General features: G+C 37.6%; 1 protein-coding gene and 1 pseudogene across 3 annotated transcripts; one reads left to right on the top strand and one right to left on the bottom strand.

The window, feature by feature from the left end:
- The first annotated feature begins 7,633 nt into the window (after positions 1 to 7,633).
- Positions 7,634 to 15,602, top strand: LOC148847721 (GTP-binding protein, HflX). 2 transcript variants are annotated; one of them, XM_088950050.1, is made up of 13 exons: positions 7,634 to 8,235; positions 8,734 to 8,798; positions 9,117 to 9,179; positions 9,320 to 9,409; positions 9,532 to 9,644; positions 10,038 to 10,106; positions 11,169 to 11,313; positions 11,622 to 11,677; positions 11,802 to 11,852; positions 11,950 to 11,974; positions 12,061 to 12,156; positions 14,327 to 14,446; positions 14,611 to 15,602. In XM_088950050.1, exons 1-13 carry the CDS (start codon positions 7,788 to 7,790, stop codon positions 15,076 to 15,078), a joined length of 1,809 nt encoding a protein of 602 aa, XP_088806176.1. In that variant the 5' UTR covers positions 7,634 to 7,787; the 3' UTR covers positions 15,079 to 15,602. The 2 variants fall into 2 exon arrangements, with proteins under 2 accessions (XP_088806176.1, XP_088806177.1); XM_088950051.1 differs by having other exon boundaries at positions 11,950 to 12,004; positions 12,100 to 12,156.
- Positions 15,603 to 17,518: 1,916 nt separating this feature from the next.
- Positions 17,519 to 19,609, bottom strand: LOC148847720 (pentatricopeptide repeat-containing protein At3g12770 pseudogene; annotated as a pseudogene). Its single transcript, XR_016101149.1, has one exon. The product of XR_016101149.1 is annotated as a pentatricopeptide repeat-containing protein At3g12770 pseudogene (transcript).
- Positions 19,610 to 26,028: the final 6,419 nt, after the last annotated feature.

Genomic DNA, 26,028 nt, shown 5'->3' with positions numbered 1-26,028 from the left:
AAAATATCCAATTTATCCTTATTATAATTTCTAACACCGGCTCCAACGGAATATCTCCTCTGACATTGGCTCTGATGCACCGGCACGGCATTCAAAGCTAGATATGGATGTTTAGGCAACGAATTGTCGTAATTTCTATACTCTCAGCTATTATTTTCTCTCAATCAAAAATCAGAATGCCCCGAGAGTTCTGCCTCCGAGCAATAAATGGCATCGACAACATTCTCTCAATGGCCACCACCGGCGTAGCTGTTCTGCCACCTTGTGGTTCTGTTCAAGAATTAAAGCTCTCTAAAGAGCTCAAGGAAAATCCCAGAGAAAGAGAAAGAGTCAAAGAGAGCTTTCTGGAACTGGGAAAGCTAGCACAAGCACCTACTTGACGACTGGGAACCTTCAGAAGATGATGACTATCATCTGGAAGATTGGTTTCGTCAACATATACAGGGCCACGAGGTGTCAACAGTGAGAGATGAACTGTGGATCCGCAACACAGATTTCTTTTGACCTATGAATTTTACACTTCTGTTTTTCTATTTTCTATTTTTCTTGTTGAGCTTTGTTGTTCTTTTTCCTTGTTTTTTATTTGCAATAACCCGTTCATCTATTGCACTGTGGTGTCAACAATGAGAGAACTGTGGATCCCACTACACAGATTTCTCTTGTTCATCCATTGCATTGTTCGCCAACACATACAGGGGATCCCGCTACACAGATTTCTGTATAAAGTTCAACAAGAAATTGGCGAGACATTGGCGAAACAATTGGCGAGAAATTTGTGTTCTCCTGTATACACGGATTTCTGTATAGAGGGGATTTCTCCTTCTCTGTATAGAGTGAAACAATTGTTGTCCATAAGGAATCCCGGTTGATAAATTCAGTAACTACATCAGGACATTAAAAAGAGGAAAAGATATTGGCGAGAAACAACTAAAATTATTTAGTCTGTTTTCTACAGAATTATGTTAGTCTTAAGAAATATACTCAAATTGATGGATTCCTTTTTCCCATTTTTGTTTCTTTTTGAATTATTGAATTGTAGGTCGAAACTCGAAAGGAGCACCGACTTGGTTTATGGGGGAGGCGGCATTAGTTTAATGGGTCTCGTCTCTCAAGCTGTTTATAATGGCGGAAGATAACTAATTTAATGAGCTTCTGGGTTTGAAAGGTTAAGGTTTATGAGCCAGTGTCTTTTTTCTCTTTTTTGTATTTTATTTTGAAAATTTGAAGAAGAATAAAAGATAAATTAGTCTTTTTATCTTTATATTAACTGATATTAACGATAAGAGAAGTATTAATCAATTGTCAAAAACAGTAAAATAGTGTTAATTAAATTTTAAACAGTAAAAATACACTTAATCAGTTAACTAAACCATAAGAATAGTTTAAGAAATTTACTCTATTTTAATTTACAACAAAAACTCCCTGAACTTTAACCATTAAATAAAAACCCCTTCATTAGCGTTCTATCAATTAACTTGAAAAAAAATTCTCATCCCGACTGTTTAAAGTTCTTTAAATGTCCAAAATACTCTTTTCTCCTCTGATATTGCAACGGCCCTATTACGTTTCATCTTTCAAGATTGTTTCGTTCAGGTGTTATGACGGAATTCATAGACAGGCCCGACTCTAATGCGATGCAACAAGGCCGGAGCTTGGGATCTCCGACATCTCTCGACCAAAATGCAACGACATGATCCATAGTCAAGCTGGTTGTCGGTGCCATTGCAGGTACCATGACAGAATTCGTAGATAGGCCCAACTCCGATGCCGGTGCAACGAGACCGGAGCTGTGGATGTCCGACATCTCTCGACAAACATTTGCTCCTTGGGCTCCGCAATTAGGAAGCAAAACACCTGTTGGAATAAGCCAACCAAAAACAAGTTCTGACTTAATTTTTCATAGAAAAGTCATACACATTTAACTTAAATTATCCAACAGAAGTTGACTGATCATGTGACTATGATAATGGATTTCACAGTCAAGTTGAGTTAAATGTGAAGTATGGGCCATGGGATTAAAACTTAAAAGTAGTTGATTAGATATTTCAAATTTAGAGTATTAATTAAACACGTTACCTTTAGTTCTTCGCCTTCTCCGGCAACCAGATTGAAGTAGATATCAATAATGTCGGGGCAGTTGTCGGGAAGAGCAAAGCTTCTATATGAAGGAACAGGACAATGATTCGGAACAATATATACAATAAGACCTTGGTGCAGAGGAGGGGTATCCTTCACGCCAACCAACAACCTATAGCGCCTTGTTCCGTCGGGACTTTGCCATGGGGATGACATAATTCGGAAGACTAGCATTACTAGTATTGTGAATGGCACAGATGTTCAGGAGTGGAACCCAACCACAACCATAGACAAATATATCAATATTAAATATGATGCACAACTGTAAGGAACTTTCAAACCACCCGGCCCCTTTCCCATTCATTTGACATTTTCTTGTTGCAGAGACTGATATACTGAAATTTCCATTTCCAGGTTATGTATGTAAAAGCTTCTTCTAAAGGAAGCACTTGTCAGGTTGCCTGTGGACCGAAATATCCATATAATAGACTTTATTGGTAGACTTGAAGAGCAAGAAGGTTCAAATATTCTCGCAGTAGCAATTCCCAAATTCATCGAAGAGTATGCTCGGATAATAGTCCTCGCAAGCATCATATAAGTGCAGGTCCGACTCAACTCCATTTGGGCAGCTTCAAGTTCTGACAGCACCATTTGGGCAGGTCCGATTTAATTGTTCGAAGAGGGGGAAGATGAACTACCGAACTCTGTTTCTTATATGTATTTCTTAGTTTCGTTTTATTGTCTTAAAGGAATAATCTTTTAATTTAAATGCACCGGTGAGATGACATTTGGTGAGAAGTAAGAGATTTTTGGGTCAGTTAGGTTTTATGAGAGAATGGCAGAAAAAAGAAAATGAAGAAAGATTAGTGGAGTATTTTGGTAACTTAGTGCTTTTTATCATTTGACTTGACAGTTAAGGGAGTCTTTATCTAATGGTAAAAATTAGGGGGCCTTTGTCGTAAATTAAAATATAGGGGTCTTTGTCAATGACCCCATGTACAAAGGGTCTTTGAAATTTACCCTTATTTTTATTATTAATATAAATACTTAAACTACCCTAACCTAAAAAAGCAAAAGGCTGTATAGCCGATTTTGTGCATTTGCAACTGGAATTTTTTTTATTATATAACCTATATGAAATCTTATAATCTTATAATCTTATAATCTTATAATCTTATAATCTTTCCTTTTATTATATAACCTATATGAAATCTTATAATCTTACAATGATGTCATTGAATAAAACAAAAAAAAAACAATCATAACCTATTCTTTCTCCTTTCTCTCTTTCATATTTGATACTAAACATATAATTATTTATAATAGTATCACTGACAATAAATTTTTACCTTTTTCATAGGGTTTGTACTGGATAAGGACAAGTTTTTGCCCTTAATATCAATAAAGAATAATAATTTTATATAATAACTAAAATGAGATAACTTATTTAGAAAAATATCAATAAAGGGCTGTGGACACTATTACTCGTTTCCCTCTTTCATATTTGCCTTTTTTTGCTTTTTGATGTGGTGATCAAGATGACTAGATGAGACATCACTCTCAAAAAGAGTTTCCACCCAGTGAATCCACAATCCACAATGGTCTGAATCGAACTGACACAATCTGAATTTCTAAAACACTTTTAAGACAATCCATAATCCACCGACGAATGCATTATGCATATGCAGACAATGGGCTCCACAAGCCAAAACCGGCCACCACTTTTGAAACTTGAAAGACTCATTGGAGACTTGAACCCCAAAAAAGAAAAACAAAAACACTTGTCACATAGGCAACAAAAGATTGCACAAATTTGAAGGGACGCTGTGGATAATCAAGCCTAAAAGCGATTAGATTAGAAATTGGAAATCGGAATACTCTTCTTTGCAAGAAAATCCCAGGAGAGTAATCCATGGTCCTTGCTCGGATCTTGGAATCTGCTCTAGATCCGAACCTCGGTAAATTTTATCCAATTTTGGTAGTGTGGAAGTTTGTCAACTGACTTATCTGGTTTTAAACTTTTAAATTTGGGCTTGGGAGAACACATGATTTGAACCTTGGTAAATTTTATCCAAAAAAGTGTGAATATGATCAAAAAGCAAAAACAATTAAAAAGGGCAGAGGAGGAAGACGAGCAACAATATCCACTGCCTTTTCTTGATATTTTTTCGATATCCCATTTTAGTTATTATATAAAAATATTATTTTTATTAATATTAAGGGCAAAAAAACCATTTTTCATATTTGTTAAAAATTGTCTTTATCTCTCATTTTACTTACAATCGGGTCGTGTCGTGCAGGCTGTGCTTCCCTCCCTAGGATACTTTAGGTTAGGGGGTCGGTCGGATACAGCCCTCGGCCTGAGCTCGTCTAGGCCTGTGTTGTGCCACGAGCTAGGCTGGTCCGTGCACCAAGTCTTAGGCTAGGCCGAGCCATGAACCGAGCTAATCCATGTATTTTAAAAATTTGAAGAAAATGAAAAAGTTAGTATAAATTAAAAAATAGATAAAATTTTAAAAAAAGATCTTCAATTTTTGTTTTATATGAATTTTGATGTATACAATTGTTTATATATGCAATAATAAAATGAAATAATATAATAAAATTATATATTATATAATTATTGTATATAATATATAGCCTAGGCTCGTGCGGGCCCATGTTGTGCCACAGTCTAGGTCGGGCCACGAACTGGGCTAAGCCATGTTTTTGAAAATTTTGAAAAAAAAAATAATGAAAATTTTAACATAAACTAAAAAAGAAAAGATCTTAAAATTTACTTTACATGAATTTTGATGTGTACAATTGTTTATATATGCAATAATAAAATGAAATAATATAATAAATTTGAAAATAAAATTATATATATATATATATTAATATATTATATAATTATTATATATAACATACAATTTGAGCTTGCAGAAGCTTGTGTCATGCCACAAACCAGGCTAAGCCCTGCTTTTTTAAAACAAAAATACAATGACAAAAGTCATCTCTCCCTCTTTCGCTCTATTGCCTAGTGGCCATGATTATTTATTTATTTATTTATTTTATTAAATTAAATATATTGTTATCCATAAATTTTTTTATTTATTTTAAATAGATATTTTTTTTCAATAAAATTTTAACTTTCACAAATTTTTTTCCTATATAATAAATTACCTTTAACAAACCACTTATCATCATGTTTTGCCCCTGCAACAGCGCCCCTCCACTAGTGGTTTAGTAAATTGACACAAATATATACTAATGTTTGGGAAATTGCTTAAAGTATCCCGGATATTTTGGACAAAATCCTCCCCTACGTTAGTGTGCCATTAAAGTATATATCCCCTACGTTTGTGTAAGCTTTAGAAGATGAACTTTAGGCCTTTTCATCAATTCGAGCAGGAGATTTCTGCAGTTTTGGGTTTTATATACCTCAGTTAGAGTTAGCTTGCATGCCCTGATAATTTTTGCATGCAATGGATGGCTTAGAGCAACTCAACATATTTGCATTCACACTTATTTGCATCGTTTCCAAACACAACCTAAAAGACTAATGGTCTTCCCAATTAGGGTTTTTACAAATACCTACATGGCTACAAATCAACAGAGACAAAATGACAAACAATCCCCAATATGAAAAAAGGGATGGCTGCATTCCCAAAGGGTTTGAGATAATAGAAGGTTGTGTACGTTTCTCCAATCACTTCCCTCACCTCCACCAGCCCCCACCCTTTACTTTTTGATCAGCCCTCTTAGGGCAGATTTGAGCAGAGAAGAAATGTTTTTGAAATTTTGAAGAAAAATCAAGGGTAAAATAGTCTTTTCAATTTTCCATTACGGGTTTCTAATTGTTGTTCATTGTCAGAAATGTCTGGGATACTTCAAGTAATTTCTTAAACAGCATGACAGGTTTGTATCGGTTTGCTAAATCATAAGAGTAGTTTAAGTATTTAACCCTCTATATATACATATAATATTATAGAAAGTTGGCAACAACTCTAATCTTAGCACACTCATTAGAGATGGCACCATCTATATTAATTTTGAACTCTTCACCCAAGCAGTAGATTTAGGCTTGGCCAAATTAGTCTTCTCACTCCATATGCCTTCTTTTCTACTTAGGGTCTATTTGGTTCATAAGAATTAGGATATGGAATCAGAATCAGAATAGTAACAACCATTTGGTTGGGTGGAATTTTTCCATTCCTGATTGCATGGCAATTTCTCATTTCGCCATCCCCTCCCCTCTGTTAGGAATGTGAATCCATTCCAGATGATTCTAATTCCAATTTTAATTCTCAGTTGAACTAAACAGACAGAGGAATAGGTCATTTCGTTTCTGATTCCAACTATAAACCAAATAGACCCTTGGAGTTCTAGCTTCATAAAATTGAGCATGGGCATTCCCAGTGGTAGCATTTGGATTTGATTCCACCTTCTCAAATACAATTTGGTTTCTCATTAGATTGAGGGTTCTATAGTGGACTACTAAACACTGCCTATGCAGCCACTGGATCAAAAGCATCCCATACCCTTTCTTGATCCATTGCTAGCTTCCATAATTTTCTTTTGCACTTTGCTGAGTCATAATCACAATGTGAGGGAAACCAGGGGTCAGAATTAACATAGATCTTTTCTCCATTGCTTATAATCTGGCAAATACCCTTTCTGAGGAGATATCTGCGTGCCAGTATGATTCTCCATGTATGTATATAGGAAGCATTACTCTTGGCTTTTATTTCCCAAGTTCTCTTTTTTAAGTATTTTGTGTACTTGATGGTTCTTCATGTTTTCTCAATCCAAAATGTGGGCTGTGTTTGGTTTGAAAGAAAAGAAAGGGAAATATAACTAAATACAGCCTAGGTGTTCGGTAGAAAAGAACCAAGGGAGAAAATCCATTTCAACGGTTTTCCACCACAAAATATCGATTTGCCTAAGGAAATTCAAAAAGGGAAGAAAAATAAGAAGGAAAAAGGTAAAACATGTTGTCCATGTTTTGTTTTGATGAAGAGGATCAGGATATAGGTTTTTTGCCTAGTGCCCTCCCTGTTGTTCTAAATTCACGTCAACTTCGAACGCTTGCCAAACATGTGTTTTTTTTTGTAAATGGAATCTCTAATATGACCATTGATGGAGTCAAACCCAACGCATTTGGTAGCCCTGAACACTATCTAGTGCAATGTTTAAACAATAGGATTGAAGGGGTATGTGTATAGAAGAGCACCAATTATAGTTAGAATTGATTTGTTATATATAAAAGGGGCTATAAGATATCTGAGTTTACCAAAAAGGATATGAATAGAAATAATTAGAAATGATTTAAGTATTAATAGTTTAATATTAGATATGGCTTTAAATATAATTGATTGGTAAAACAGGATTTATAAGAACACCCCATATAATTGGGATAAGACATGGCATTGTAAGGTTGAGGTAACTATGGGCATTCAATTGAGTTGCAGGGATGGGATCCCAGTATTTAGATATTATGTTTAGGCAAAATCTATGGTGCAGGAGTTGTATTGTGAAGAAAAAACCTGAATCAATGAAAATTAAATAGATCATACCACATCTTTATTCCTACTGCTCGATCGATGTTGGCTTTCGTTTTCGTTTTCTCTTTCACGGAATTTAATTCAGAACGGTGCCCTTTGATTACACAGAACGGAGCGAAACAAACAGGAAGAGAAGTTCTGAAGTTGTGAGACGGGGCCTGCAATATGTTCAGAACCATCTCTCTCTCGCGTGCTCCAGTCACCTCTCTCTCCCAGACCCTTGTCTCGTTATCCCATCATTCGCTGTGCTCGAAGCCCAGTCCAATCTCCTACAAGGTTACTGTCTGCCCAACGTCCCCAATTCCTTCGTATCCATCAATTCCCATTCTCCTTATTTCGCCATTCTCGCATTCGTCGCGGCAGAGAAATGAAGATGAACACGATGATGATTTCGTGTACAATAGAGACCCAAAAAGCCCTCCCAAGCTGGTCGTCGTTCAACCTCGCCTGCGGCCCGATACGCTTTTACAGGCTAAGCTATCTGAAGCTCTGAACCTTGCCAATTCCCTGGAAGAGCATCGAGATGGATACCTCGGTGAATTTGGGAAAAGGGATTTGCCGCCGCATCTTGTTGTTCAGAATCCCGCTGTCAGATCGTCTAAGGCGCACGCAGGTTGGTTGCTGGAATCTCGGTAATAACCGGTGTTTTATTTTCTTTTAACGTGGTTCATTGTTACTCAATTTTTGGTGACTTGTTTAGGTTTCAACTTAGTGCATCTCAATGTACTCGTTATAAATTTGATGTTTTAAGTTCGTTTTTTAGTTTCTTATTTCGAAATTATGTTTCATTGAACTTCCGGCCTATGGCTTTTCCTTTAGAATGAATGTATCTGGTCTGGATTAGTAGATTCACTTTTTTATAGTTTGAACTTGGAGAAGCATGTTGACCAACCTTTTCTTTTAGCAACCATGTTGGAATGTGCCGAACATTAAAAAAAAAGAAGAAAAAACTATGTTGGAATGTGAAATTTGCTGGTGAGGTGTTCTGCTTTGAGTATTTATTTATTTTTTTTTTCTGTATTACTGATATACTTGGTCTACATTTTATTAACCGATCTTGTTGAGGCCTATGAATTTTGAATTGACTGGTTCCGTTTGATTGTTTTTTTAGACACATATTTTGGACCAGGGACCGTGGACACTGTGAAATGTCATCTAAATGCCATCGAGTCAGAGGCAAGCGAGGATTATTTTCCATCATTTATTTATGTTTTATGTAGTTATTCTACTGTTCTGCTCTGTGTTGTAATTATAATATAACATTCATAATCATTTAGTCGGATTGTTTATTTTTTCAATTTAAAATTTTATCAGATGGGTTGCTTTGTCTTTTTCTTGATCCACATAAATTCTGCATCTTGTATTATTCATATTTGTCCTAAATGCTGACACTCTAGTATCTGAAATACTTCTGGTTTTCGATAACTCCAAGATTTTGGTGGCTTGTGTGTACTGCTTAGCAACCATAATGTTATAGTTTCATTTTGTTGACAGGATGAGTTGGATGCAGTTTTTGTGAACACAATTCTTTCAGGGATTCAACAACGAAATTTGGAGGTAAGTTGTACTTGTTTAAGTAACCTATATTTTTGTACTTAGTTGTCCATTTGAAATTAAAAGCTGAATATTTATACTTATATCTTTCCGGAGGACACTGATCATGGTGTTACTTTTCATATATCCAACTCAAATGGCAGCGGGCTTGGGGGAAACCTGTTTTGGATCGTGTGGGCCTTATAATAGAGATATTCAATGCTCATGCCCAGACAAAGGAAGCAAAGCTACAGGTATTATTAGTGACTTTACACTTGGAAATTCATTTGGAATGGTTCATGCTTTGACATAGGCATTATTATGTTATGAATTGCTTCTATATCTCATTGACTTATATCGTTCTTTCACTTAACAGTCAGAATTAGCAGCTCTAATGTACAAGAGGACTAGGCTTGTTCGTGTCCGTGGTCCCAATGGACGTCTAACTTTTGGAGCATCTGGAGAAGCTGAAGTTGTCAGTGCCCGAGGGTGGGTTTAGAAGTTTTGTAGAACAATTTTAGAATTTGTAGCATCTGTAAACAAAAGAAAGTTAGAGGCACGTTATATTCCAATTGATAAGATTTTGTTTGAGATAATAAAAATGAAACACTATGTGGCTTGTACATTTCTCTAATTGGGTATGCAAAACCAGTTGTCTACACTATGTTCATGTGAGGTTAGAATTTTGCACTGTATTTTTTTTTTATTTAGTGTTTTGGTTCTTTCCCTGCCTATCAGCAATTTCATCTTTGGCAATCTTGAAAAATATCCCTGTGGGATGGCTTGTTCTAGGGATGCATAGCCAAAAGTGGTTGTGTTGCATTTACTGAGTTGGACTTGGATTCATCAAAACTTTATTCTAATTTATTTGATCCAATGCAGGAGAGGAAGTGGGGGACGTGGTTTTACTAGTGGTGCTGGAGAGACTGAACTCCAACTTCAACGGCGAAGGTGTGGTCCATAGTTCTGTTCAAGCAATTATACTAGAAGCTTTGATATCTTATCCATTTTATTTTAATGAATTTACTGTTGTCAAGGTGGTTTAAAGGTTCAGGTTCTTTTCCATCATTTTGCAAGTGAACTTCTAGACTGTATAGTCATATAAAAAGGCCATTACCAAATATTGGCCTCAGTTATCTATGATCTTGGGAGGAGGGCTGGACTGGACTTTGTCATTTTATTTGTGCACAAAGTGGCCACTCCCAGAAACAAACTCGCATTCTCACACTTGTCAGCCCGGGGTTTTACCATTAAAGGCTTGGAAGCTCAAAATTTACTCATGTTAGATGAGGGATTGGGTCAACATCAACTCAGGACTTTATGAAAGATATAACTTGAACCATGCTTGGGTTCACCCCGCCCAAGCATGGAGAGGCCATGATTTGATGTTTCCATTAGGTGCTATGTTTGATGATTACAAGTAAATGACCATGTACTGAGTATAGAAAACTATATGTATGTATTTTTTTGTGGGACCCACTATCCATGTTGGTAAGTCTAGAAGCAATTATGCTGGAGTTTTGTATTTTATTTAGGAGTTCAAATTAGGTTTTACAATTAAACAACCCACATAATCTTGAAGAATGGGATCCACTATCCACCTTCGTATTGTTTTTTTTGAATTTAGGAAACTAAATTAGAATTGATTTGTTATTAAAGGATATGAGCTAACTTTCTAAATTGAATTCATAAACAACAAGATTTTGACATTAGAGTGGGACACACACCAAACTACATATGTTTTTATTTTGGATTAAAGTTTATTTAGCCCCTTCTTATATATACACTAGTTGAGTGGCATTGGTATGTGTAAAATAAGAGGGGGAGAGTGATGAGTGTGGAAAGAGGAAAATAAATGGAGAAGAGAGAGGAAAATAAATGGATTAGGTTTTTGGCATGGTGGTGAAGCCAAGGCAAGTAGCAGCATTATATAGTAAAGATACATGTTTTCTTCACTCTGTTGAATATTATGCTTATTCTAATGTATATTGGACTCTACTCCTCACTCCTCAGAATATTAGAGAGGCGGAATCATTTACTATCCCTAATTGAAGAGGTTCGTCGGACCCGGGCACTGCAACGTGCTTCTCGCAAGAGGCGTGGTGGCTCACAAGGTCAAGGGTTAGCAACTGTTGCTGTTGTTGGGTACACAAATGCTGTATGTGGTTCTATATTAGTCGTATCTTTTTTTTTTGTGTATTGGTCTCTGCTTTTTCTGTTTTTTCTCCTTTGTTTATACAATCATGCAGATGATCTCTCTGGGCTTATATGTTATCGTTATCACACCTTTTTGGCTTTTCTAATGAATTCTCATTGGCTCCCCACAGAACATCCCAACCATGCATTGGGAACATCTCCCGATGACAAGTACGGGAGATGTTCCCAATGCATGCTGAGATGTGCATGTGAGGCATGTGTGGGGCACCGAACTGAACTCTTTTCTAACTGGATGGTGTCTTCTGACAGGGGAAATCTACTTTAGTCAATGCACTTTCAGATAGTGATCTATACAGTGATGACAGGTCTACCTCTAAATACTATTTCCCCTGCAATTTTAATGTTTATATTCTTTAATATTCCATCTATGCTGCTGGTTTTTTATTTGTGTGGATTTTGCATATCAGCATGCAATTTTAATTTGTGCAGATTGTTTGCAACGGTGGATCCTCGATTAAGAAGTATAGTTCTTCCTTCAGGGTATGATCAATAATAAGATTTTTTTCCATCTATACTTTCTGATATATATATATATATGAAATTTGTTTAATTGAGCTATTGACTGCCCATTCTGCAGGAGGAAAGTGCTTCTTAGTGATACGGTAGGGTTTATTTCAGATTTGCCCGTTCAGGTAATTATGAAGTGAGAGTATTGCACAACTTACTACAGTTTGTTAATTTTTTGTAGCCTGACCATTCCTCCAAATCGATGCATTTTACGTTACAGTTAGTGGAAGCGTTTCATGCAACCTTAGAAGAAGTGGTGGAAGCAGACCTTCTTGTGGTATGACTGTCCTACCCTCCTTTTAATCTGCTGGAACTAAGCTTCTTTCTTTGAAATTGAGGACAATACCTGTTGAAATGCATATCTAATTCATTGGATAGATATCTGTTGATTAAGTACCTTATTTTCTATGGAACATAACCCATTTCAGATTGCCTAAGAAATCTCTCTCTCTCTCTCTCTCTCTCCAGCTACAAAAAAGTTTTTAACAAAACCTTTGGGTAGTCACCTCATAAGTAATTACCTTCAAAATCTCTAGATTCTATAAAGTGTTTCTCTGGAATAAATTTCTCACAAGTCAGATAAGAATGCATACACATGCCTGCCTCAAAGTAGCAGGGATATTCTGTTGCCACAGCCATATAATTGGAAAAAGAGAAAAATAAAACTAAAGGGGTATTTGGACTTTGGATAAACTTTTCCTCTGAAACAAAAATTTATTTTTATTATTATTATTATTATAATTATAATTATAATTATTTTTGTTTTTGTTGGGGCATTACTTGGTGTAATGGTAAAATCTGGGGCTGGCAAGTGTGAGGATGCAGGTTCAAGCAATGATTTCAAAACTCTGTTGACCAGGGCAGTTAAACTGTTCGGACTAGAAACTGGTTACCATTTTGGTTCCGTTTACTGACTGGCCTGTTATTTTATAAAAAACTATTAAATCGGTCAACAGACCATTGACCCAGATGGTCTAACCACTTAACTGTATGACCTGGGCAATGGTCCACTGTTTAATAATAAGAAACTGAAATTATATTCTAAAAACTAAAATGAAGAAGAGTTGACTGGTTGGTGGGGGGAACAGAGACTGTGATTGAAGAAACCAGAGAGAGACCATGAGAGGGATTGACTTCAAGTCTGAGAGCAGCCACTTTGTGCAAAAAATGGTAAAGGTTAGGACCACATCCAGTCTACCCCTCCCAAGACCTCAGATAGCTGAGACCAACATTGGGTGATGGCCTATTATTACTATTATCATTGCCGTCATGATTCTTCTTCTTCTAAAGTAGATATGCATTTTTTTTTTCAGTAAACAATCAATTCTATTCATTAAAGAAACATAACTCCTTTCATATTGAAAAGATATAGAAAATACAGTACAGGGATAGCGGCATAGGCTGACAAAAACAGAAAACAAAATGGGAAAATTACGAAGTTGTATCAGTCCCTGGACCAGGTGATCCCCATACAAGGCTATCCTTTTAAACCCCATCCTTGCAAGCCTATCAGCTAATTTATTAGCTGCTCTTGGTATCCATCTGAATGAGCAGTTTAGGTTTGATGCAGGACTTTTAGCTTCCCTTGTTTTCTGCCGTAGCAACCAGGGGCCTTCTGCCTCATTCTCCATTCAGCTGATAATCACTTGGCAATCCCCTTTCACAATCTAGTTAGTGCATCTCAAGGAGAAAGCCAACTTTAGTCCTTGAATTAGAGCATGAATCTCTGCCCTTGGGTAATGCACTATCCCTAAAGGGTCCGAGAAATTCATTTTGGTTAAATCTTGTTGGTTTCTGTTCCCTTATGCCTGATGTTCCCAGGTTGCCAAGACTACCGCATCAAAATTCAACTTGATCTTGACTGTTGGCTTTCTTTGTCTGTTTGAGGTCCTTGCTACCATATCCCAGCCCCTCTATACATCATCAAAGGACGGTCCTTTGAGCTCTTTACCACTCAACAACCAGTGCACATTTTTTACTATGCTGTTCTCAAGGGGGTCACCCCCAAATGCTCCAAAGCACTGATGCTCTAAAGCACTTCCAAAGGATTTGATTGCTGAGAATTTCCATAATATTAGAGGGTTAGGCCAAACCAGTCCAAAAGAAGGAATACGTGGGATCATATCTTAGATGAGCATAAGCAGGAGAAGAATAGATGTGGATACTCTCCCCATTTGCAAGGCAAAGAATGCATGCATGAGTTCCTTCTATATTTTTCTACCAAAAAAAAAGAGTTCCTTCTATTTTTCTTCTATATTGTATATGTTCACTTATCCTTTGAACTGATGTTCTAATTTTCTTCTATATTATATGCTCACTTATCCTTTTTGCTGCAATGATCTTTTCATTATGCTCGGGCTGGCTTTTAAACTGAGTTCATTTCAGGCCATGTTGGCCACAGTAAACTTGGGGAAGCATCTAAAGGTTTCATTTTGCAACTGATGCAGCATGTACTAGACTCTAGTGCACTCAATCTGGATGAGCAACGGTCTGCAGTACTGCAAGTATTGCAGAAGATAGGAGTCTCTGATGAGAAGCTTGACAATATGATTGAAGTTTGGAATAAGGTGCCAATCTTCACTTTCGTTTTATCTTTTTCAAAGAGGTGGTTAACATGTCTTTGAAAGATTTAAAAAGAATATTGGAACTTAGATATAGAATTTGGTTGTGGTGTTGTTGCTGGTGGTTTGGAACTACATGATATCAACTGAAATGTGGAAAATCTTCTCAGATAGATCTCCAAGAAAGTCAACTTGGCACTGACAAGTCTCTAGATGAAGGTGAAGATGATGAAGCTGGTAGTGTCTCAGATGCAGGAGAGGATTATGTAGCATCTAATATGATGTCACCTTTTGAACCTATTGGTGAGGATAACCATGGTATTGCGTCTGAGTTGTCTCCAGAGGAGATTCCAGAGGTTATGGATGATAATCAAGGTGATTTCACAGAAGAATGCAAGACTTTGAATGAGACACAGGAAAAGGCCTCAGAAGATTGGAACAAGTTTTGCAAAGATTCATATTCTCAACCTCAAGATGTTCAACATGTGGAAACATCTGCCATTATGGGAGTTGGCTTGCAGGAGTTGCTGAGCCTGATTGATGAGAAACTGAAGACACAGAAAACCCTGGAAAGGAGTAGCTTAAATCGTAAATGGAGACCTCAAACTGTGGATGACAAAATGGCAGTCGAGCAGTAGCAAATGCTTTATGAAAACATTTCTACTTCCGTTACAAGTCAAGCACTCCCTGCTTCTCTCTTGGATGTTCTGCCTGTACTTATTAGTCAATTTAGCTGTCTTTTGCATAGATGGCTGTTAGTTGCTCTTGAAGCTTTGGAATTTAAGGAGCTTGGCAATCAAGATTCTGGTGAGGTGGTTGAAACACCTGCTGCCAAGTACAGTGAGACTTTCTGGCATGGTGTCACCATTCTTGCAATATCAAACGATTTGGAGGAAAAGAAGAAAGTTTCTGGAGGAGTGTTTCTTCTTGGAGTAAGCTCAGAGGAATATGTTCTCTTGCTAAGAAGATAATTTTGCTGATTTCTGTTGGTAATGTATTGAAGTGTAAATCAATGATAGTAGGTTTTTTCGATGCTTAAATGTTTCTAATAATTGGTCATATGTTCACTGATGTATTTATTTACTGGGCTTAATGTTTAATGATATCAAACATGCTGTAAAATGGTTATGGAATGTCAAAGGAAACTTCATAGTTACAAATATGATGCTTGTTTCGTTTATTTGATCAAACTATGCTGGTTAAATTCCATAAATTGTTCCCCATCAAAATGGAGGCAAATGGAAATCTCCGTAGTCTGTTTTCCCCTTAATGTCTATCTAACCAAATGTTACCTTAGGCCAGGCCTATTTTGGTTTGCTGCCGGGCAAGAATGAATTACATGAGAGCATTTGATTATAAAATTCTTTTCATAGGCCTCATTCATTTTAGAATGAAAAATGAGTATATGGCACAAAAGTTGAGACAACTTGTAGCACAAAAAATAATGGTTTCATGCTGCTTATTTTTAAAATTTTATTCGTTAAAGAATAACTTTATTGATGGTCATAAACCATCCGCCTAGGTTTCAAAAACCATTGGCAGAGATTTTATCAGTGGATGGTCGGTGACCAACTTTGTTCATTGGTCAGTGAATGGACAGTTGGTCAATTGTAAAAGCTTATGCCAACGGACATTGAACGCCACACTTGTGTCAAGAAAATCTATCCCGACGGTTTTTGAAACCTAGGCTGACGGTTTATGGCTGCCTACAGAACGCTTCTTGAAAAAAAAAAGAGCAACATGAGGCCCCAATTATATGATGTTTTACTATATTTTGATTTTTAATATATTATTATTTTTATTGAATATACTATTATCAGTTTGATTAAATTGTTAGACATTTTGTACTTTTTCATGTTATTAATTTTATTTTAATATTATAATTCTTAAATTCTATTTCTATTTGAAAGTTTCAAGCTCTTTTCTTCATTTGTGCATTTGCTTATTCAATGAACTAAGTTCCTCTTAATTAATTTTAAATTGGTGCTAATTGTTTCCTTTAAATTTTCTTTATGCAACCCAATGCAAAATTTTTGAAGTTTCTTGCTTTCTATATTTTGTATTATTGATGTGGTCCATATAGTTGGATTTGTGTTTTGTTGGTTGGGGATTTGCATGTTTTCACTATGTATCTGCAGATGAGTGTTGTATGTATAATTATATTATTTTGATAGATAAAAAAGCAAATAAAAATTAAATTTGTAACTGAATAACGTTCAAAATTTATTCTTATTCTTACCACAAAAGAATTCATTTTTTATTTAGTTTGTAGCAATATTTTCTCATTTTTTTTTTCATTTCTATCCATTTTTGCCAATTCTAAAATTTCATTATTGAAAAGAATGAAAGTTGAACCAGACATGCCCTTAGTTTTTGCAATGGCTACTCGCCTTCATAGGTCTGGTTGGGGTAATTATATATCATGGAGAGCCTACAGCTTGTTTAGCATGATGGTATTTGGATGATCCACTCTCCACTGTTGAATTTAGGGAGGGTTTTCACGTGACAGCTTTTGGCCAAAACATATAAAGCCCAAAGTAGCTATCTATCTTACAGCATAAACCATATATAGCTTTTCTTTTAGTGGCTTTCCAAAACAGCTCAGTAAAAGCAGCTCAACCATAGTTTCAGCCTTTCCAAACGGGTTACGGCTCTGTTTGGATAAACTTTTACTTTTGTACTTTTGAGCATTGAGCCGTGAAAAACAAAAATGAATAACCCACTTTATCATATAAAGTGGGCACAGAAATACTGAAGCTTATCCGAACACAACAAGCTTTGGTCATTTTATAATCGGACAGAAAAAGGAATTTTGCTTCCATTTTCCAAATTTCTTTCTAATTATTGTATGATTTCATTTTTGGGCGTTAAAAAGGGAAATATCAGAACTCAACATAAATATGCTGATATGCAGTCAGGTGTGTAGCTCAATCATAGCCACCACTTAGGCATGTAGTCCTGAGAGCCTGACCAATTTATTGATTAGTGCTTGCCTGTTGGTGCGATGGCAGAACCTCTTGGCTTGTGCTGTGCGAATTTGGATTAGCCCAATGCGGTAGCTGTGTAGCAGGTTTCAAGTCAGTCATAAAATACGTGAAACCTATAATGAGATGAATGGTTCTAGGCCCCATATATTTTATAATTGGCGTGGAATGTTATCATTGATTCCACCCTGTTGAAGAGCTATTGCATTCAGCTAATCCTATCTTGTCGCATGAGAAAACAAATTCGAGTCCGCGGCTTTCCTTGGTAAGATCCAGTTTCCTACTTCAGGCCCCCTGGTTTTAGCTGCTGATCCTTTCGCTTGGTTGTTTCTACCAGAGGACAGGGATCGCTGTTAATCTGGCAAATCTCCTCCACTCTTGCACGTCACTTCAATAAAGCTGCACCCTGGTGTTCTCTTCTCTCCCTTCCACAAAACTGATTTTACCTTGGACAATTCATCCCATCTCTGATTGCCTGCGTATACGTTGGCCAGAAGCAAAATGTAGTCTTTATCATAAGGTTCAAGCTCAATCAACTTTCGACATGCAAACTCGGCAGCTTCAACATTCCCTTGAACCCTGCAAGCAGAGAGCAGTGCTCCCCAGACATTCGTGTCCGGTGAAATCTCCATCCTTTTTATAAGATTCCATGCCTCGTCCAGCAAGCCAGCTCGACCAAGAAGGTCAACCATGCAAGCATAATGCTTCGTGTTTGGCATCATCTTCCATTCTCGCAACATGGAGTCGAAACACTCCTTCCCTTCACGAACAAGACCCGAGTGACTACAAGCAGATAGTATGCTTAGGAAGGCGGTTTCATCAGGGACAAACCCCTGCCGCTTCATCTTCTCGAACAGATTAAGAGCCTTAGAACCAAGTCCGTGGTGACCATACCCGGCAATCAAAGCACTCCATGCGATCATATTTGGATCTTGAATCCCATCAAAAATCACTTGCGCTGCCTTTATGTTTCCACATTTTGCGTACATGTCAATCAAACCGGTTTCAGCCAATAGCTGTGGTTGAGGCCCAACTCGAATAATGTAGCCATGAATAATCTCTCCACATCTCAGATAGCCCAGTTGCGCACATGCTTGAAGAACGCTCGTAGCGACAATGGCATCTGGCTTCACATCAGATGCTTTAAGCATTTCACAGAATAGCAAAAGAGCCTCATGAGCGTATCCATTCCGTGAATATCCACTCAGCATTGCCGTCCATGAAACTAAACTCTTTTCCGCCATGTTGTCAAACAAACTACGAGCAGCCGCAACATCCCCACCTTTCGCATACATATCGAGGATTGCGGTCTCCACCTCCGGAGAGAAACCCAAGCCTGACTTTACTACAAAAGCATGAATCCAGCTATCACAAGCTGGGATTAAAGTGAGAATAGTGACCCAGTTTGGCTTCTCAGTTCCCAATCTCATCTCTCTGAAAAGACGTAGAGACTCACGATGATTTCCACAATCAATATAACCAGAAATCATGGAAGTCCACGCGACAGCATCCCTTTCGAGCATTCTATCGAATAATAAACGTGCGTTACCAATTTCGTCGAACGTAGCATACATTTCTATCAAAGCAGTGGCTACATAGACATTATTGACCAACCCAGCTCGACATGCAAGACTGTGAATTCTCTTCCCCTCTTCAACACAGAAAAGAGCCGAAAATGCTTTGATCACAAAGGGAAGAGTGTAACCATCAGGATCAAGTCTCTCCTCCTCCATCCTCCTATACAGTTGAGCAATCTTTGACCACAATTGGCTTTGACTAAAAGCCCGTATCATTGCGTTCCAGAGGAAGACGGTCTTCTTAGGAACCAATTCAAAAACGAGGTGGGCTGCATGAAGATTTCCCGCCCTAGCGTAGGATTTGACGAGGTGGGTGGCGTAGAAACTGTCCCAAGAGGATCCTTCGATGATGATTCGAGCATGAATCTGCTCAACTTCTTTCGTACTTGCATGACACTGAAGAATACGAGTGTAAGAGGTGGAGGGGTCTTCAGATTCCTGTATGGCATGAATATGCGGAATCCACACAAGGGAAGACCTTGATAGTTTAAGCGTGGGTCGGAAGAGAAGAAGCCTGCCAACTCTTTGGGGGATAGGAAGAAACATACCAGGCCGAATTGTCGCAAATACGAATTTACTTTTTTTTTTTTTTTTTAAATTGACCAAGTTTGGTCAATTAATTTTAATTGTGTTTTAGAAATAATAGAAAATTGAGTGAGCAGTAGAAAATATGAAGCTTTTAGGACAAAATTAACTTTTTGTAAAAATAGAATCCATCGAATCCAAAAAACATTCAATATTTTGTTCGTCTTCTCCAAGTTTGAATTGGACTCCATTGATTCAGTTGGAAGCATCTTCAAGTTTAAATTTGACTCTATCCATTCAAACTGTGGTTGGCTGGAGGCATCGACTCTAGCCATTCAAACGACTTCAGATTGGTAAGCATCGACTCCATCTGGTGCCTCAAGCCATTCAAACGACTTCAGATTGGGAAGCATCAACTCCATCTGGCCAAGAAGCATCAATTTGATCGATTTAAACTTCGGTTGGCTGAGAAGCATAAACTCCATCCATTCAAATGATTTCAGATTGGAAAGCGTCGACTCCATTTGGTTGGGAAGCATCAACTCCATCGATTCAAACTATGGCTAGTTGGGAAGCATCGACTCCATCTTAAAAGCAAGTGTACTAGAGGAAGGTGGTGAATGATAATGCCAGGTTGGCTAAAACAACAGGATAATTGAATAAATCTCATAATGCTTATCTTTGTGATTAATACCCAAACTACATATCTACTTATAGGGTCAACAACAAGAACAAACCTTGTGCCTAGACTATCTGATATAATCTGGGTGGTGTTTAACAGATTTAGGCACCATTCGGCGTGGGGAAGACCGGATGGTTTATTACAGAGTTGGAAACCACTCAACATTATACAAACTGAATGGTTTATTACAAAGTTGGAAACTATCCAGTATCACACAGGCCGGATAGTATTTTACAGAGTTGGAAACCCTCTGGCATTACACAGATCGAGTATTGTTTTATAGAATTGGAAACCATCCAACATTACATAAATCGAATGGTATATTGTAGTTTTGAATCTTCAATTGCACTTGTAAATTTCAGCCCCCTAGGTGATAAAACAACATTTACACCCTCAAAATCATTTAAAGCCCAACATTCCATAATGTAGTATATGATTCCCACAAGTGTATAAACCATCTGACATGGAGAAGACCGGATGGTTTATTATAGAGTTGGAAACCATCCGACATTACATAGACCAAATAGTTTTTTTTATAGAGTTTGATACCATCTGACATTACACAGACTGGATTATCATTTGCAATTTTGAAACATAAATTATAGTTGCAAACATCTATCCCTCTGCATCATAGTTACACCGACAAAATCATTTAGAACCCACTAAAGCTCTTTGTTCTGTATGATTCTTATATGTTTACAAACTTAGAAACCATTTGGCACTAAACAACCCGATAATTGTTTGCAATTTTGATACATAAACTACAATTTTGAACATCTATCCCCCTATAGGTAATTACACCATCAAAACCATTTAGAACTCAATGAATCTCTTGGTTCTGTATGATTCTCATATTTATAGACTTAGAAACCCAAATTACATCATGCATTTATTGGGCAGGCGCCATTCCACAATGTTAGGCACACAAGCCATGTTTGTGCATGACCATAGATCTTTGCCTCTAGTGCCCCTACTAGGAATTCTTTAGCATTCAAATCATCATATGGTTGCCGTTTATATAATTCAGGTTCTAGAGTCCTATATATATTAACACATTTTATGAGCTATTATATACTAATATTCTGGTCAAAAGAAATTGTAGCTTCAACATTTAAATCATCATATGGTTTCCATTTATGTAATTCTAGCAACCATTCATTTCCAACTTTCCATTGACTTCTAAGTCTTATTTCTTTTACTTACATTTTGCAAATACTCAATTAAATCACCATTTACTTACACTTTGAGAGGAAGGAATTTCTTTCATTCTTTAAACAAAAGAACGCACAATCAGAATTTGACCAAAGAATCATATCAATTATTTAAACAGTGAAATACAAATACAAAGAAACAACAAACAAAAAATAAAATATGTAAAATCTCCCCATGCCAGTTAAAAAGAGTTGGAGAAACAAGAAACAAGAAAAAAAAATAAAGGGAATGGGACCCCAATTTGAGGTTAGAAGAAAAAAACCCTTCCTGCTAACTCTAACATTTGCAAGAAGACAAACAATCAAACAGTAATGGGATTAATGAGAGATTTCCTTTGGGAGTTAGGAGAGGGGAAGATGGACCATAGAGTTAGCTAGAAAAATGTGACTAGGAGTAAAGCTTGTGGAGGATTGGGGCTTGGGAATATTGGAAAAATGAACTCGACCCTTTTGGTGTTAGACAATGTTGTATGCCCTTAGCTTCAATCAAGATGATGTACTTTATGAGTTTTTATTGTAAATGAATAAAAGTACATATTTGATTCATGTTCCCTTGGTATGTTTCTGTGTAATACCCTTAAATTGGACACTTAATGAGACTCGTGTTAGTTTAGAATGTTCACAGCCAGTGGATCGGTTTGGGGAGATCTATCCTGCAAAGGCTGACACTGTTGTGCCACCAAGTCGGTTGGGGTGGCTTGTCTCAGCTACCGAGGTGAGACCCTAGGCACATACAGTATAGTATTAATTGAATTTTTGAACATGACCAGATTTCTAGTATTGCCCTGGACCTTGGAGATTGATGGGCAAAACTGGAAAGTTACACCCGACCCCTAGACTCGATTATGATACTGCACTAGGTGTCGGATTGGGCTGTCTTTGATGTACCAATCAGTGAGATCCTTAGCGGGGGTCAAAACATGGGTATGTTGGGACAATATGAGAATTCATCTCAGTGGGCGATCATAGTGACAGGATCAATCCCTTTGTCGGACAAAGATAATGATCGGGGATGCACTCTCACTAATGGAAACCAAGACTGCCGACAGGCGATTTCAATCGTTGATATTTGTTTTGCAAAATATATTTTATATGAGATATAAAAGTATATAAATTATGGTTTCGAAATGATTTGCAAAAGGTTTTAATTCCCAGGATCCATATAAGCAGAGAGTACAACACTGTTCCTTGCAGCCGAGGGAGAGGTCCTTTCTTGTCGGGCAGTGTATAATCATTATGGGCTGAGAGGTTAAGTGTAAGACCATTGAGGATAATACATGATGGGCTAATCTTGCATCTGCCCACAGTCCCTGGGTATTACAAGGTGGCTTGGCCCAAGGACCACTTAGGGTAACTGTTGGGCCCATAGAGCCCATCTGATGGGTTTCAGGGGGTGCACTGTCCATAACAGTGTATTCGGCCAGGCCTTGTAACAAAGGCTGGGCCGAACCCATGTGGATGATGTGTAGATCAATGTTAGGGTCCCACGCCATACAAGGAAGCCCAACTGGGCAGCAATTTGGAAGGCTAAATGAATACATAACCTTAAATGGGCCTTAAGCACATTTTGAACTGGGCTAATTTGATTAGTCACTTAAGGGGCAAATTCTGAGATGGATCAGCTGATAGGATTGGGCCCACACCCTATCCACTTAGAGAGTTCAAGATCTAAATGAGATTTAGATCTGAAAACCTCCTAATTAGATTATGAGATGGCTGATCTAATCTGTAGATAAGATAAGGGTTATCCCTTATCACTTAAAGGGATTTTTAATGCAAATATGATTTGGGTTAGCAACTCCTAATGGGATTAGGAGCTGATCCCTTTAAGTCTATAAAAGGAAGAGGGGGCGGCAGCCTTTAGACAAGCAATGCAATCCAAAGATCATTGTCTTCAGAGCTTAGATTATAGAAGAGAGAATTCTGCACCCTGCAAATACTCTCTTGCTGCCTCCTTCCTACAGCCGTCGCCTACAGCAGTTCGATCTCCAGTTCTTGGGAGAAATCAAGATTGGATCTTGATTCCAATCTTTTAGAGAAAAGATTGGTGGGAGTTGTATTCACAAGCCATCCAGGTGATTCTTGAGAAGGGTCAAGTTCTTTTGGAAGAACACTGCTGATTCTGCTTCACCCTGCACTGCGCCATCTTCAGTGGGAGCAGATTTTGAATCCTTCCTTGGGCATGAACACCTCAATTGGGAGATACTACTTCTCTGTATCAGGTATTATCTATCCCTACTCCTTTTGGTTCAGATCTGGTTCAGTTTATGGATCAAGAATGATCATTGAAAATATGATTTTCTAAATAGGGAATTCGATTCCGAGTTGAAGGGAGAGAAAAATTTTTGAAATTCACCCCCCTATTCCACAATCTTTGGGCATCCATGTAATAGATTTTCCATCCCTTCAGTGGCATCAGAGCCATGTTCTAATCTTGAACCATTCTGTTTCAGGTCTGAACCTGCGCAAATAGGGAGAAGGCGTTCTACCCAATTTGCGCAGATATGGGTTTTGGGAAATTTGTTCCCAAAATTGATGGGAAAATAATCTGAAATTAATTTTATATAAATCTGATTATTGTTTAGAATAGTTCTTTATGATTTTCTTGATTTATGGGTTGTTCGTACAAGAGGAGATCAAATTCTTGGTTTGCACAGGGAGAACTGCAAGATTTGCAGTTTATTGATTTATTTATTACATTTGGTCTGTAAATATATTTTTTTTTAATTTTAGACTCAATGTATAGGCATTCGATATGATGTAATTATTAATATAAATAAGATTTCTATTTAATTTTATTTTGGATCGAAGATGGCGGTGCAGAGAAGGAGATTTCGCAGATGGGACATTCGCTATCTACGATTTGCAGTTTGTAAAATTGCAATCTGTGATCTAACCTCTGTTTTGCAGGATGGAGTGTGCGAACAACCCTGATTAACTGATTCTTGATTTTCTTTTATCAGTTATTTAATTTCAGATTATTTTCTTAAATTAAAGATTCAATTAAAGATCAAACCCTAGACCCATTCGAACCAAGATTGGTTCAAACTGTTTGGACCAAATCTAGGGTTTAATCAAGGATGAAAGTCAGTCCTAATTTTCCCACTAATGGGCATGAGGATTGATATTTAATTAAATGATTAATTCGGCCCAACCTGTAAAGGCCCAGTTTTAAATAGTTAATACTGCTAAAAGCCCCACTTCAAAGGATAAAGCTATATGGGCTGGGTAACCCTAATTCAACCCATATACCTAGATAATATTAATGGTTAATATTATGGATTTTTAACGGGCTTCCAATGGGCCTTACAGATAATTAATTGATTGGATCAATTTATCCCTGCATGAGATGTTTGGATGTGTGATGTGTTGCGTACATGGTCCATAAGTGCTTGGCCCATGCTCATTCGATAGTGGCTCTTGTGCACACCATGGCTGAATGCACATCATTACCATGATGTCCATTTTGGTCATTGGATGACCTCCCTCAGTGATGGGCCCCACACCTCATCAAGAGGTTACGTGCGGAACCCTAACCGATTTAAGGCCCACCGAAATCTAACTTTATGAAAGTCAGTGGGAGCCACTTTGGTTTGACCTAAATCAAAATAGGGCGTAATTAACTGTTCCCTCCAATTAATATGAGTGCAAGTGATAGGGAGATTCATATGATGAACTCTCTAAAGGCCTTCCATCATTAGCATGAGGATGGGTCCTTCAGCAATGAGGAAACGCACCAGAAAATGGGCTATCCATTTGCTGTTGGGCTTGTCTAAGTGTTTCATAAGATGATAGGGGCGTCATAGACCGATGTGGGAGGGGCTTCACCAGAAAATGGGAACTCTCTCACGGTACCTTAGCGTTCACGAATATGATGGGTAAACACTCACTAGACAGAAAGGTTTACCTGAAAACGACTCTAAACCTTGTTTGACAGAGGCCAAAGGGAAAACTCATATGGAGTGGATATGATCCTTCACAGAAAGGTGGTGGGGTTATGCAGCTGAAACAGTTTGCTCCATGCACCCTATGTGATTTCCCACATTTCCAGAGACAACCCATAGTCTCCGTCACTGAGAAAGGAGGGAAATCTCAGAGATGAATAAATGGAAATGGAACGTAGATTAAAATCCATATCTATGAAATGAACATAAATCAAATTAGGTTGTGGACTGATGTTTGCTATTTTATTAGAAAATGGCAAACGGATCATTTGCAAAGCTTCTTGACGACAACAAGCTTAAGGGCCCAAACTATGCCGATTGGTACAAGAACCTTATGTTGGTCTTAACCTCTGAAAAGTTGGATAAGGTAGCCAAGAATCCTGCCCCAGATTGTCCGGGAGATAGGGCTTCTGAGACCCGTAGACGAGAATACCAAGAATGGGAGGAGAAAAACTCCCTTGCCTGCTGCTATATCATTGCCTCTTTGGACAATCCAATTCAGAGGCAGTTCGATCAGATCGAACTTGCCAATGACGTGTTGGATAGTCTTAAGACAATGTACGAAGAGTAGAATCGTTCTACTTGACAGAAGGTCTTGAAACAGTTCATGACCGTGCAGATGTCCAAGAACCAACAAGTTCACGACCATTGTCTCCGGATGATGG

The sequence above is a fragment of the Nelumbo lutea genome, chromosome 6 (genome assembly GCF_056320005.1).
Source record: "Nelumbo lutea isolate HS-2025 chromosome 6, American lotus-T2T, whole genome shotgun sequence".
In the NCBI taxonomy this organism is placed as follows: Eukaryota; Viridiplantae; Streptophyta; class Magnoliopsida; order Proteales; family Nelumbonaceae; genus Nelumbo; species Nelumbo lutea.
The sequence above is the reverse complement of the archived record's forward strand: the minus strand, read 5'-3'. Positions and strand labels throughout refer to the sequence as shown.

What these genes read in the sequence shown, in the direction of transcription:
- LOC148847721 (XM_088950050.1), top strand. Translation starts at nt 7,788, where the DNA reads ATGTTCAGAACCATCTCTCTCTCGCGTGCTCCAGTCACCTCTCTCTCC. An exon ending in TAAATGCCATCGAGTCAGAG is followed by an intron (nt 8,799 to 9,116) that starts GCAAGCGAGGAT and finishes TTTTGTTGACAG; the next exon opens with GATGAGTTGGATGCAGTTTT. An exon ending in AAGTGCTTCTTAGTGATACG is followed by an intron (nt 11,975 to 12,060) that starts GTAGGGTTTATT and finishes AATTTTTTGTAG; the next exon opens with CCTGACCATTCCTCCAAATC.